The 16,093-nt window shown below is 31.2% G+C and overlaps 1 protein-coding gene across 7 annotated transcripts in view; it reads right to left on the bottom strand.

Annotated features, from left to right (window-relative positions):
- LOC106876010 (protein TANC2) overlaps positions 1 to 16,093 on the bottom strand; it is a 1,103,288-nt gene that overhangs the window by 16,841 nt on the left and 1,070,354 nt on the right. For all 7 annotated transcript variants that reach the window (XM_052966231.1, XM_014924374.2, XM_014924375.2 and 4 more), the window contains 7 exons: positions 14,819 to 14,963; positions 12,805 to 13,969; positions 4,942 to 5,173; positions 3,594 to 3,830; positions 2,462 to 2,638; positions 1,294 to 1,381; positions 197 to 454 (listed from right to left, as the gene is read on the bottom strand). In XM_052966231.1, the coding sequence (XP_052822191.1) occupies positions 197 to 454; positions 1,294 to 1,381; positions 2,462 to 2,638; positions 3,594 to 3,830; positions 4,942 to 5,173; positions 12,805 to 13,969; positions 14,819 to 14,963 (2,302 nt within the window). The remainder of the gene's footprint in view (positions 1 to 196; positions 455 to 1,293; positions 1,382 to 2,461; positions 2,639 to 3,593; positions 3,831 to 4,941; positions 5,174 to 12,804; positions 13,970 to 14,818; positions 14,964 to 16,093) is intronic.

Here is a 16,093-nt window from a genome sequence, read left to right as displayed (position 1 = left end):
ATATATATATATATATATATATACATATATATATGTATGTGTGTGTGTGTATATATACATGGATGGATGGATAGATAGATAGATAAACAGACAGAGAGGTAGATAGACAGACAGACAGATGAGTTTCTTTCAAACCTGGAAACAAATTGTTGTGAAGGGAACTATACAGCTATGTTATAACAAAATTTTAGTTTACCTGCTGAGAGAAGCATTTCTAATATGTTAATATGTCCTTCAGCAGCAGCCAGCATCAAGGGAGTATGACCATTTTTATCTGGTTGTTCTATGGAAGCTCCAGCTTGGAATAGAATTTCAGCCACTTCACATTTATTTGCTTTCACAGCACAAAGCAGAGGACTATAGGATTTGGTATTAGCCAGATGGACATTGGCTTCCTGCTTGATCAAATAACGAACAACTTCTTCACGGCCATGAAGACAAGCTGCAGTTAGTGCTTTAAATCATAGACAGAAAATATTTGTAATGTAAAGAGATTGTAGTGATTATAAACATGAATTTAAGACACATTTCTTAAAAGTCAGATCAACATTAAAATATACTCTAACCACAGAATTTAAAAAAGAACAAAAATTAGAAAATTCTCTTCACATATTTTAAAATTATAATAATATATTCAGAACAAGATAAATTAAATGCTTGAAAATACATTGTACTATATAAATAGAGAAAATTTTGCATTTTAGAAAATTTTCTAAAATCAAATCTTGTAAGACAATATAACTTTATAACATACTGATTTTTGTATTTTGTCAGAAAAGAAAATATTAGAAAATTGTTGCACTTAAAATTTTAATAAAAAATAGTAAGCCTAAGGGTATGATATAAAGCATTTGTTAAGTTCACAAGGTTCTGTGCAGTTGGATTGAACTCAGGACCATATGGTTGCAAAGCAGTGAACTTCATAACTGCACAGCCATGCCTGCATACACAGATGAAGGTAAGTCAAAAAAAAGTTAATACAATTACTTATGTTATTTGAATGGTTAACAATCAAATAACTGCACTAGAATGATTTTTTTTCTTTTAATCCCACATTTGATTTAATTCCAGTTAAGGAATAATATTTTAAAGATGTGTTGGCTGTGATGATAAAATGTATTTTAAGAGTTTTTAAATTGTTTTATGTCTGCTTTCAGAGATATTCCATTTTTAACTTTATTATGGGAGAGAGAAAAAAAAAAGGACTATAGTTATGAGTCAATCCATATAATTACCATGTATCTATACATTGAGTAAAGTCAATATTTACATATATAACATTATCTTACTAACCTGTTTCTCCAATTAAAGTATCAACTGCATCTATGCTGAAAGCTTCATTACTTCTCCCAACAGCATGTACTACTAAATAATCACAGATCTGCAAATATAACAAAAGGTATATCTTTTTAATGAAATATATTTCTTCTCCACACCATCACATTTCTTTTTTTAAACATATTTAATATCCAACAAATTTAAAATTAATTTTAAAAAAAATATTCATTTCAAAATTTCATTAACATTCATTTAAATCACTCTAAATATTCAAGTACTTTTATTCTAACCTCTCTTTTTGATGTTTTTTCTTTTAAAGTTTGATGTCTTAATTTATTGCAAATACTGTTAGGTAATATTTATATTCTTGTTTTATATTTTCTTCAAATCTTTTCTACTTCTTGCTTCACATGATATTTTTTCATTTATCCCAGAATATTTCTAGTTCTGTTTCCACAATGTGTCCAAACAACTTTGGTCTACTTCATCTTATGCTGCCATCTGTTGTTATATCAATTTTCCTTCTTCACTAAGTTTTCATATTATGTTCCATCTCAAGTCATCATAAATACAACATATACTATATATACATATTTGTGCAGTATTTTAGCCATTTTATTATGCTAAAATATATGTACGATTTTACAATATTCATTTCTGTATTTTCTCATATATTGGCTAATATATACTTATATTAATTCTGTCATTGATGAAACAAGGCTCAAAAGTTGATATGTTTATCTGGTAACACACAGCCATAAAAAATTAGCTGTTGTTGATTCATGAGGTTGGAGAAGTATGGATTAAACATAATAACAAAGCTAACAAGAGTGCCTCTGTATGGTTGTTCAGCTTTGTAGAAAAAAGCTTTTCAGCAAAATCCTTCCTAAAATCCAGCCATTCGAGAGAAGAAAAAAAGACATGCTGGATGATGTAGCCATAAGCACACAGTGTCTATGAAAAAGCATATTCACAGCTAAAATACTTCCTATTACACATTAGCCTTATTAGGCTTCTCCTAGGGCTAAAGAGAAACAGCAGGAACATTATAATTCAAAAAACAATCTACCATGTTACTGTATAGATACATATTTCAAACTAAATTCCCAATCAATTATTGGTAATTGGTTGTTTATTTTTTTCTGTTTTGAATTTATGGATTGAAATATAAAAGAACACTTACATGTTTGTGCCCCATTGCAGCAGCAGCAACAAATGCCTGTTGCATGGCTTCAATCTTTTGTTGTTGACTTGATGCGCTTGACCAATCACATTGTAAGAGGAAAGCTAATGACTCAAGGTGTCCATGCATGGCTGCATGGACGGCTGGACATTGTCCACATTTATCTGTATGACTTAACTGAAAAGAAAAATTAATCAAAATATAACAATTGATATACAAAAGAAAATATCAATTTTATGAGAAATATTACATTCTCGTCAAGCCAAAACCAGTTCTCAAGTTGCAGGAACTTTCAGTAAAGTAAGCTTTGGTGCCACTGTTTTAATCTTAATATGACCACACACCTAATGAAATACAATGCTTTTGTGTTTCAATTAATTTTGAAAATACTTAAGAATTTGTATGCCTTTAGTAAGATGATTAATTTTACAATAGTTTTATATTAATTTGGTATTTGAAATATAACTAAACAAAATATTCTTATATAAAACCATAACAAAAGGATCTAATTTAAATATGAACAGTTTAAACATGCAGGTTTATATATATAAAAAAAAGACAAGAGGGTAGTCTCAAGTAGATTAGTATCAAAAGTATTAGCAAGAAAAGGGGTCAATATTGAGAATATTTTACCAAGAAGTATTCAGTTTATTTTGTCTTCTGTATGTATATATTTTTACACTGTTTCTAAATATATTTTCATTTATATTTTTGTTTCTTTATTTAGAAAATTCAAGATGCATCATAAAGACTTCACTAATACTCTGTACCAGGGAAAATGCTAGGGAATGCTGTTAGTTTGGATCAGTCTCATATAAGGAAGCACAGGTTGTTTTGAAAAGATTATAAATATTTTAACTGGTTGCAGTAAACTCTAGTAAAGAAAAATTTTTGAAGAGACATTGAGTACAGATAAATTGGTATCAAATTCAGTAAATACAAAAATGATTCAAGAGATTAATCTTATTCCATCTGTCATATGTTAGATAAAATGAAAGAACAAGTTATAATTTATATATATATATATTTCTTTTTATCACACTGTCAGAAGCTGAAATAGAATTTGAGATCATTGCAAAGATATTTTGTTGTTTTGAATGATGTCTGTTGAAATATGAAGATAATTACTTACATTTGCTTTTTTCGAACACAATAATTTAATAACATCCAGATGTCCATTAGCAGCTGCATGACATAAGGCAGTCATCCCATCTTCACATACAGCATCCACATAGGCTGAAAATTCTAACAATGATGACACCATTTCAAGGAAGCCTTCTCGTGCACTCACACACAAAATTGGGGCTTGATTGAGAAAGTTACTCTTGGCATTGGGATTAGCTCCGGCTAATATAAGTAAGCGGCTAACCTAAATAAAGGATAAAAAAAGAAAATGAACCAAAGTTTTCTTTTCTCAATATAAAAAAAGAAACAGACAGGTAAAAACATATATAAAATATTCTCTTACTAAAACATTTTAACTATAATGGTTTAAAATTTGATTTTGGTAATCATTACCAAATGCGACCCACAATTATAAAATTCACCTGCATTCTAACAATTCTAGCTGTAAGTTTCTTAAAGACATACCAGTAAACTCACCAAACACCAATTTATCATATCTCCCTTCTATCTGTTGTATAGTGACTCAAGTATTCACAAATATTTTGTCTCACTCTTCGCATTCTTTACTAAACACTTCATCCTCTCTATATAGAAATTTCCTAAAATTCCTTTACTTGATGACATTGTTGTTTCATCCCAGATCAGCTTGGATCAAATAGATCAACAAGTCTATCATGTTTTATTTTACTCCAGTAAAATGTTTCTTTTATAAGATTGTAGGGAGTTGTAAGACAAAGATCTGCATGCTAATTCTATCAGATCAAGCAACCATGTAGAGGTTCCCTTTTTATCTCATCCATGACCATATTTTCTTTAGATATCAAATTATGGAAGTTTAAACTGAAATCAGTCTGGAAGGGTCTGTAAAGACCCGTTATCCCACCTTGGGATAATCACCCTGCTCACCATTCACACTTATTTACTGAACTTATGAAGGGCATTGTTTGAGTTTGTTTAATAGTCCATAAACTGACAGTTTAAGCAGTTTCTTCTCAGTGACTAATATACCAAGTATTTGGAAGGCATAACATTAAAAGCACCAACCACCAATATGCTTTATCTTGTCTCTCTTTTGTATGGCTACACAACTAGTCATCTAAATCTGTCTAAATATTTATTAAAAAAACCAACAAAATTATAAAATAATCACACTTGTGGCTTGTTTAAAAATATTTATTATGACAATGTTAAAGTCTTTTCTTTCTAAAACAATGAGAACTAGATGCATGCTTTCATCTGCATGTTTAATTTCTTTATATTCTATCTATAAGTATAAAGAAGTAAATGTAATAATAAAATTATATTGACATTATTTTTCAAAAATCATTTTTATGTTAAAATAATATGTTAGTTACCTTAACATTTGGGGAGAAAAGATTCCGTTGAGTGACTAAAGCAGCATTGAGGTTGTCAGAGCAAAGGCACATCCAATAGGCAAGAAAAACTCGCGATGAAAACTGTGACTGGCGACACAGGTTTTTATATATGTTGGCTTTCAGGATGTGATGACCAAGTTCCAGCGACTTTTCAGGATCTTGATTGCTACAAATTCTTGACAAGCGAAATGCCATCAAGCTGTGACCATACCTTAAATATTGAGCAAAAAGAATTCTTGTTGGTTAACTTTTTATTAATTGACATCACTATACATAGATGTCAACTGACATCAATATACATTGTTTAAATGTATTTGTTCAATGTCAATTGATATCAATATAGTGTTAAAATATTAGTAAATTTTTGAGAATATAAAAATGAAATTAAAAAAATGGAAGAAGATAGGAGTGGCTGATAATAGTTAAAAAAGAAGAAAAGTTGAAGAAACAGGATTTGTTATTATAAACATATTTATTACTTACACTGTATTTAAAATTTTTAAAAATATTTTTTAACCAGGAAGGACAGCAGTGATGATGCTCTTTCATAGGGCCTCCAAGAGGAATGGGAGAGTGGGAATAAGATAAACTCAAACCAGAGACCTTCCAGAATACTTGCAACAAAGTAGATTCTACTAAAGGCACTAAAAGTGCCATGTGGTGGTGTTAAACAGGTTGATGGATTAAATCTATTTACTAAGTAAGATAGAGTAATTTCAATTCCGAAATCAAAGAGCCAGAACAAACACTGCAAGGCAACTGATCTGATTTTCTTACAATTTTACCATTTCACTGATACCTTTCTTTTTTTTTTTTCTTTTTTGAACTCAGAGAGTAAACAGTAAAGTTAATCATTGTGCCCTATTGTTTAAAAAATAGATATAAAATAATCTTTTTTTTCTAAATAAAAAGCAAAAATATTTGAAATGATTGGCTGTATTGTATGTTTACCACTGCCATCACCATCATCTTCAAACTTCTCTTCCTCCTTCTCATCATCATCATTTCTGTGCTCACATGAGTCAGACAGAATTTGTTGAGGCAGATTTTCTATGGCTGGATACTCTTTCTGTTGCTAAGATTCACCTGTTTCTAGGCAAGGTAATAATTTCTCATAGCTAGACATGTTTTTCATGGAAGACTTGAAATGAACAAGCTTGGTATGATAATGATAATGTTCATTTATAAACATCAAATGATGTTTAGACAATGGTGTGCACACACACATACACATGTGATAAGATTCTTTCAGCTTCTGTTTACAAGGTGCTGTGCAGTTGAACTGAACCCGAGACCACAAGAGCAGAAATCAAATTTCTTAACACAATGCCTACATACAAAATATATTGTATGTTTCTGTTGCTGAGATGATGCCGATTATTAAGTAAGCATCAATTAAGTTATTATCTCATTGTTCATGCTACTATATAAAATACATTTTGCTGATATAATTTTCAAACCATGTCAGGCAACTTGCAAAGACAGCATAAAAGTTACGGTTCCAGAAGATCAGATGTGATGAACGCTGGAAAACTCTGATTAGAGGGAAAAATAGATAAAGTCCATCAAGTAAGGAAAGGTAGAAAATCTAGAGTGGCAGAGCATTGGAAATATATCTCTGCGAGAGAAGACTTTTATTGAATAATAAAAAAGAAGTGTAACAAAGAAAAACCAAAGGGGGTTCATATACCACTAAATACACAATCATTAATTAAAATACTACTGAATGTAACTGAATTTATAGAAATGAATTTACAAACGTGAAAAAAAAAATGTCTGTACATGTATGTGTGTGTGTGTTATATTAAAATATGACTATATTCAAATTTGATAATTTCCATTGAAAATGTTTCATATTTCTTCAATCCTTTATTTTTAGTTGGGAACAATAATGTCTTTGAATTTGTTAGTCTATTAATGATTTTAAACTTTCACAGTGCCATTCTCATCATAATGTGATGGTATTAAAAGAGGAATATGTAAAAGATTTAATACAAAAGATCAGACTTGAATTAATAGTGTTTTTAATATAACCTATTTGAAAGAAAAATTGTTCCCAATATACACATAAGACATCAGAAGAAGGAGAATAGAATAAAGGTCAATACAAGAACAATTATGCATCTCACAAACCAAGAGAATCTGAGTCTAAGTAAGGTCCCACTGACCCCTTTCTCTCTCTCTCTCTCACTCACTCATCTCTATCTATCTATCTATCTATCTATCTATCTATCTATCTATCTATCTAGCTATCTGTCTGTCTGTCTGTCTGTCTGTCTGTCTGTCTGTCTGTCTGTCTGTCTGTCTGTCTGTCTATCTATCTGTGTGTGTGAAAAACATCAGAAATGCTTTGCCCCATGTAGAAACTGCAAGAGCTACTCAGAGGTTTTGCAAGCTCTTCTAAATTCATGGCAATGCTGGAAACCCTTCTGTATCATTAGCAGGCACCTCAGGATCACAAGCGTTTTGTCCCTTAGCCTGTACATTTCACCTGAGTGGGGCAGCAAGGACTGAGCTAGTCTTCACCAATGCAATTTTTTAATCAACCATAGCTATTTTGAGGTAGTTCCAGGTGCTATGCCTTATTTCCTTGATAGCTTTCTTCAATTGTCTGGGTTTCAGACATATCTTCTGCTGGAAATAGCACATTGTGCCTTGATATCATGTGATAGTTGAAATGAGTGTCACTGTCATACAAACAGTACTATTCATTTCCAATATACTGCTAAAACATGTCTGGTTATGGGTAAATATTACCTTACTTGGAAACAGGTGAGGGTTGGCAACAGAAAGTGCATCCTGCTGTAGAAAAGCTGCTATAATAAACTCTATCTGACTGATGCAAGCATGGATGATGATGATGATGATGATACACATACACCTCCCCATATACATACACACACCCATATAAGTATGTAAATGTACACACACACACACACACACACTACATAATTAAAGTTAAACTGCATGACAAAAAAAAAACAGTATTTAGAATTTCCTGTGTATTTTTATACATCCAAAGGAGAAGTGTGAGGACTGATATTATAAAAAGGGTTTCACTTGCTTGGATTTTTCAGTTAGATAAGTCCCAGAGGATACATAGAAAGCATATATAGACACACACATACATATCTGATGAGCCAGAGGATTGCTTTATCATGATTTCTACAACTTGATGCATTTCTTAATGCCAACTACTTTACAGATTGTACTGGGTGATTTTTCTGTGGCATCAGCACTAGTGAGGTTACCAAATAACTTGCAAGACAAGACTCTTAGATAGAGGGGCAATACAAAAATGAGGGTGGTGGCTTTCTACTAGGTGTTGAGTAGACAAGAACAGGTGTTTTGGTGCAGAGGAGATACATGGCTACCCCAGCAGGAAAGGATGGCAAGGATGAGGTGTCAGGGTATACTCTCAAGGAATAAGAAAGTGGATAAGGAGTTTGTTGGCAAAACACTCAAATAACAATCTGATGATTATTATAATTAATTTTCATCAAGGCAGTGAGTTGGCAGAATTGTTAGTGTATCAGACAAAATGCTTAGCTGCATTTCTTCTGACTCTTAACATTCACTGAAGTTGACTTAACCTTTTATTCTTTCAGTTAAGTACTGGGTTGATGTAATTGACTTGATCCTCCTCTCAAAATTGTTGGCTTTGTGTCAAAATTAGAATGTATTATTTATTTGTATATTTTAGTGAGAAGAGAAAAGTCCATAGCTTCTTAGAGAATCCCAAAGACTGGTAGGAACAAGGGAAACAGTTAGCCTTAAACCAGATTACAGATTAAGTCTAATACCAAAGTAAGCCATGGTAGAATCTGAACTGTAAATACTAAGAGCCAAGGAAAATACTGCCAGGTATCTGGTGTGATTTTCTTACAGTTCAGTCAATCCCCCACATATTGGTACTTTCCTATTGACTCTGAAAGAATAAAAGGCAACGTTGACCTCAGTGGCATTTGAACTCAGAGTACAAAGGGTCAGAACAAATACTATAATGCATTCTATCCAATGCTCTGATTTTGCAAATTTGCTGCCTTGAACACACAAACACACATATGCATATACATTTAATTATGTAAATACACATAACCAGACTGTAGAAATTAAATTTTCGAAAGGAAATAAATACATACACACACAGGAATATACATTCAAATATGTAAATGTTTGCTAACACAAACCCAGTCGTACAAATAAATTTTAAAAAGCAAATATTCATTTCGTTCATACTTGCATTTAAATAAGATTGGAAACATTAAATAACAAATATAACATATGCTTGTCAAAATATACGTTAATTTATCAAACTATTCATGTCTGTCAAAATTTATACGTCACATTATATGTTGATTTATAATGTGATTTATAAAACAAAAATTCAACATAGTTCTTTAAGTGCTTCACCAGAGAATATTTATAATTAAAGAATTTTTTTTGCAACACCAACCTTACAAAATGGAATGGAGTGTAGCAGTGATCATTAATTATATGTGTAATATATTCCATTATCTTCATTATTTCAAAAAATATTTTCTGAAATCAATCTCCTCTTGAAAGCTTATTCAAAAGACTTATATTAACGATAAGCAAAAAACTATTAAGCACAATGATTAAAATGAAAGCATTATCCCAGTATTTCATATTTACTTATTACATTTCCATATTACATTGACCCAATGGCCAACTATATTTTGATCTATTTATCATTTATAGCACAGGGAATGAAAATTGATTCTGTAAATATTAATCATATGGATTTTGAGGTGAGTTCCATAATCTGTATGTCATAGGGGCAATCTATACTCACAGAACGAATTGAATTCAGCTCTGCAAACTTATAAAAAACTCATCAGTGTTAGTCCAGTACAGTTACTGCTTGTCATAGAATAAGTTGTTCCCACAATATAGTAAGTGTTTAGATTTAGATGGACTGGGTCAATAGAAAGTGTTCTGACTTAAGATACAGTAGAGCACAGGTGTCAATATACAAATTTCCAACTTTTTTAGTTTTGATCAAACATTGTAATATTTTGATCAATTCATATAAATCAAAAATAATATACTCGCTGTGACTATAAAAAAATATCATCTGGTTAAGATATTAAGTTAAAGTGAGATCAAGAGCTTGAAAATGAAAAGATCCTGGATTTGATTCTTGTTAAGATTTCATTAGTTCTGATGCTGTTAATAATCACATGTACTCTGTCAAGTTGTAAATAACCAGAACTGGAGAAACATTGAAGAGTGTGTGTGTGTGTGTGTGTGTGTGTGTGTGTGTGTGTGTGTGTGTGTGTGTGCGTGCGCGGAGATGGAACTTCAGGTCAAATTAAAATATTGTTACTTCTATTGCTAAATAACTTCTTTCTGTTTAACTTTCCCACAATTATAAATATATATTCTCATATAAAATTAATTCATTAGCTGTATAGTGCCACAAGTAAAGGTTTTGCTGCATCAAAAGAATTTGTGGACAATAGGCTTGTTGAATGTATGAATACAAAATATTAACCAACAAGTCAGTCACTGATTTACAGCAATATGATATTTTTTCAATGATATGACTTAAGAAAGGAAACAATGGTTTTGGTAATGTCAAAAATGGTTATGAATTGCCACAAAATTGTTGTACATCAGTGTTCACATTCTTTTTTAATTATTATATTTCATATGTGCAAGTTTTAAAACATTTGAATATAGATTAAGATATTTTAGGTTACAGAACTTTGAAAAATTCTAATAATTTCTTTAAATCCTTTATATTATAAAATAATTTTCAAGTTACTTCTATAAATGTAACAGTGAAACAATTTAAAGCTACAATTTTATTTTAAAAAATGAATACATAATGAATATATCTTCATAACTGTTTTAGAAGACATGCTACAGATAATTTGCTCACATCATATATAAACAAATTTCACTTAGTGAACATCTGGAAACATGCATGAAAACCATATCTTCCAAATTTCTTGTCTTCCCACTCTATCAATGTACAGAATATACCCCAGATAAAACAAGAATTAATAAGGAAAGTTTGTTTATTAAAAAAATACAAGCCACTGATGAAAAGGCTATAAAAAACATCAGTAATTCTCCTTTTCCTATGAATTAATTAGTGTAGAATGTCTACTTGGGCTTCTTCTTAAGAAAACTAAAATTCATGTAGCAGCCATCATCTATCTTATTTATTCCACACCTTGTTATCTTACTTACTCCACACCTTGTTAACAAAGAAGGGATATGTTTCAACATGTTCAATGGGAGAGAACTAGCACTATTTGATAATATTCTTTGACAAGATACTAAACAATAATTATCTATAACATTTTCATGTAAACGATCATTATATCACTTATTCATATCTCTCTTTTCTGTCATAGGACATATTCAATGGAGGAAAGCTTTTATATATCATTAATAGCATTTTCAATGATAAAATTAGATCAGTATTGATTCTAGGAATATTTGACATTCCCATAACAGTACATACTGAATATCAAAGTAGAAATTATAATTTACTGATGTTTGAGCAACTGTTGCCAACAAAGGAAAAAACACATATCCAAGTCTGGAGGTGATAAAAGCATTAAGATGGATTTCACATATTTATGAATGAGTTATTCTCCTGGAATGAAGATTACAACTGCAGCAAATTTTATTGATATGATCTTTTCATCAATATGAGATTCAGATACTTTGTATCTAGCATGTCATTTCAAAAAAGGATGACAAAATAGAAGATCCTGACCATAGCCATCGACAGTCAGTAGATCAAAAACCAAAAAGTATTTTTTCCACAGGTTTCAAAATTCAACCTAAAGAAAGCACATGACATGTAAGATACATGGAATCAGAAAACAGGATCTTTGATGACTTATTTGATTTTCCTTTGAGGAAGAGCTGGAAGAAATTTGAAGGCAGAATCACACACTCTTATATCCAAAAGAGGTGTCATGTTCAGCTGTATATAAGTAAACAATTTATAAATAAAAATATACTGATAATATTCAAAAGTAATCATTAAATTTTTTGTGAATTTTAGGAAAAATAATTCAGTACTTGTTTGGCAAATAACTTAATCTGAGAGTGTCTCTGTTGAAACTTAAACAATTACATTGTTGAAGATTCATGACAGTAATTTAACACACATATACATGTAGATTCACTTTTGTCTTATTTTGTGGTAGTTTTGTATAGTATAGAAGTGTCACAAAATTTCAATGTATATCTACAGTTGTGGAATTATATGATTGGGTTATAGATGCATAATAATATTTCTGATATTCTATAGTATACAATAGTATCCAAAAATATACAAATAGTGAATATAATAGCCATATGTGTTTTAAATGGTGATCATGGCTCATCTTTAATGTAATATGTTATAACCAAATTTCTAACTAATATACAGCTAAAGCTTGCTTCTATGTTTTAAATTTCTCACAGAGCTGTCCTCTATGAAAATTAAAATGATACTATAGCAGTTCTGACTAGATATATTCAGCAATAAAAAAGTATATATGTTCTGAAGGAAAAATGTAGCTCTTAAAAACCATGTGATACTGATGAGTTACATGGTAATTACATTCATTGTGGTTTTTCTTCTCTAATCCAGGAATTTTCATGTATAATTTCATTTGTGCTTAGAAAGCAGCATTCAGTTGTCAGACAGAAGGCTATCCAAAATGTTTTTCGATTCATAGGGTGAGGTTGTAATAAAATTAAAGTTATTATAGTATCAGTATTCCTTATAACTTGTGAATGTGTAGAAATATAAAAGGTTTAGAAATTAATTGGAAATAAAAAAGCAAAATAAAGAAAATATTTACTCACCGAAGTTCACATAAAAACTTTCTGTGTTCATTTTCATCCCTTTTAATAAGCCAGTCCCTAAAGGCTGGATGAAAAAACATATAGGTGTTATCTGTTTCACGGTGGTATAGAAACCCAGAAAGTATTTCAAGTCTATGTAAGAATTCATCTCTAGAAATATATTTCTTTGTTGAGCCTGAATTAATGGCTTCATAAATCTCTTCTTGGTTGAGAGGATAAAGTGAGGCTAAACACACACCAAGTATTGGGTAGATCCTTTCATAAGATCTGACACTGGGAAATTTTAAATTGAAATGTAGCAGAAAGACTTCAGAAATATTAATAGGTATAATTTTATAGTTGGAACTCTTAAGAACTAAGTTTCCACGTTCTATAAGATCCAGGACCAATTTGCAATAAAGAAAGCTGCCATTACTAAGTGTTTGCAAATAGTTGCAAAATTTATTTTGTGTTCCAGTCTCATCGACAGCTATATTGTTCTGCAGATCAGTACTGACATTGATGCGATAGCTGATATAATCATGTAGGTCTTTAACTGTGGCATCACAAGTATCAATAGATATATGGAAGAAAGGTAACTGCCGTGTAATTTCAATATAACTTGTTCGCACAGTTACAATCACTTTCAACCACATAGGAAATTTGTGCAAATAATGCAAAAGAAATGAGCCAATTGTGTCACCATAGTCAGGTCGATGGAATTCAGCTTCATTTAACGAATCAACTAGAATTATACAACTGTCTGAAGTTATCTTTCCACTGCTTTTTAACATTTTTAAAGGTTCTAAGACACCTTTTACAAAGGATTGGTATGGATTCTGAATGCATTCCTTCATGGTAAGGATATTGAACAAGTTGGGATCAACAAGTAACATTTCACGGTAGGCTTCAAGTTGTGGTGCTCTGGCTAATGTAGCAGCAATACTGTGTACAAAATCAGGTAGCATGCACGTTGTGTTGTTGTCAGCTTGACATATATGATAGGCTACTACTTGGCAGCCAAGACTCTTTAAAGAATCATAATTCAAACTAGTACTGGATGCACTCAAATAAGAGTTGTGACTAGCTACTGATGAAGATGAAAGACTGCTAAGTGTTCCACAAGGACTGCTCTGGTAGCCATTCTGCCTAGGGCGGTCCTTACCATTTGTTTCTGGATAAGCATCTAAAAGAAAATAGAAAAATTCCTTTTAAATTTGCATATGACTAAAACGTTTTTAGTTTTTAATTACTATTTTATGACTCAATGATAAGAGAAAGAGCAATGCTGATGACCTTTTGTAGGGCCACTGAGACTTGTTGGGGAAGGACAGAAGAAAACACTACTCATGGACTATCCTCAGACTGGAGACCCAAGATGAAGGCTTGAAAAAAAGTTTAACACCACCATTTGACCCTTAGGTGCCACCTTTGAAGGGACCTAAGGAGGATGGAGTACATCTATCATCTAAGAATATGCATACTTCACCCAACACACTTTACACAAATGCACCGGTTTTCCTGGATTAATACCATTAATTTAAATGTATTAATTCAGAAAAAAAAATCCTGTGCAAGGTAGCAAGCTGAAAGAATCGTCAGCATGTCAGGCAAAATGCTTAGCAGCGTTTTGTCCTGAGTTCAAATTCCACTGAGGTCAACTTTGCCTCTCATCCTTTTGGGGTCAATGAAATAAGTACCAGTTGAGCACTGGGATAAATATAATTGACTAGCCCCTTTCCCCAAAATTTCAGGCCTTGTGCCTGTAGTAGAAAGGATTAATTTAAATGTATAAGTAATTTAAGAAAATAATGAATCTTAATATATCTATACGTGAGATTTTGATGATAAAGAGAAAACAGTTAACATAAGAACAAGGTAAGAAAATACCAAAGGATATTGCAAACGGTATTACATGGGGTCAAATGAATTAAAGTAAACTGAAGAAAAAAAAAAATCAAAGAAATGAATAGGTAACATGATAACAAAAATAAAAAAACTAGTGATTTAAAAAAAAATCATGAACCCCACTTACCTCCATTAATTAAAGTAGGTCCTTGGGTTTTATTTCCAAAGCAACTGTATTCAAGAAGTTGTTCTATTACTGCTGTCTTCCCACTACCAACATCTCCTTGGAGTACAACTCCTTGTGTCTGACTGGACCATTCACTGTTCAAGGCCTTTTCAAAAAGAAAATTAAAAAAGTAATAGAAGTGTATTCCAAATTGAATTTGTTTGTGGAAGAAAATGGAATTAAATCAAGTTGGATATAAACTTCCCCATGATATTTGTTCATCTAATTTTAAGAAACATCCATGCTTAATCATTCTAATGAAGCAAAGGAAAAATTATTTTCATAGACAAACTAAAATTTAATTTTGGTCAGTTTTATTTGTATAAAAAAAATGATTCAAGTAAAAATAGAAAGAAATCTTCATCAACATTTTCTATGGTGTTATGTGTAAATCAGGTTGTATAATGTCTGGTAATATTTTGTCATCTATAAGACCCAGTGGCCTGAGATCTAATTTCACCACTTTTTTTGCGTTTCTCAAGATTGTGTTTACTCATCACCAATTTTTTTTCCCATTGTAACTATCACTCTTATGTATATTGGTTTTGGCCATTATTACCTATTTTTTCAGTTCACCTTTGTTCTGTCATTTACACTAATTAGTATTATACTGCCAACTTATCCAAGTTTCAACAACCAATCAACATCACACTTCCAATACATGCATCATACAATTTAGTTTTTTCATGGAAAGAGGAACTACTAACAACAATGGCAACAGCTCCCTTAACTTTTCTCACCTCTTCCTTACTTTCTCAATTATGTTTACACCAATAGACTTCCAGAAGCTTTGAACTGTTTCTCATGAATTTATGGTCTTTATTTCATTTTACAATTTTTTTTTTGTTTTATATTTATATAATTTTTACAGCAGTTGATAAACTTTTCAGCTTGTACTCTACTGTAGATGCTTGTATTGAATTTTTGATAAAGCCACTTAGTTTTACTTTTGTTCAGTAGCTAAGATGATAAAGCACTTTGCTATGTCTACCAATAGGTTATACTGATAAAACTGAGATGAGAATGCGTGATAACAATTCAGAATTTCCATTACAAAAGAAGTGTAAAAACATCCTCCCAAGAGGTTATGTTTATGAGTGCATGCTTTAAAAATGTGTGTCAAATATCTAGAACACTACATCTGCTGGTAATAAGAGTAGACAAAAATTGAATTATGATGTATATATATGTGTGTGTATGTATGTGTATATATATATATATATATATATATATATA

The sequence above is a fragment of the Octopus bimaculoides genome, chromosome 3, assembly GCF_001194135.2.
Source record: "Octopus bimaculoides isolate UCB-OBI-ISO-001 chromosome 3, ASM119413v2, whole genome shotgun sequence".
NCBI lineage: Eukaryota > Metazoa > Mollusca > Cephalopoda > Octopoda > Octopodidae > Octopus > Octopus bimaculoides.
The sequence above is the reverse complement of the archived record's forward strand: the minus strand, read 5'-3'. Positions and strand labels throughout refer to the sequence as shown.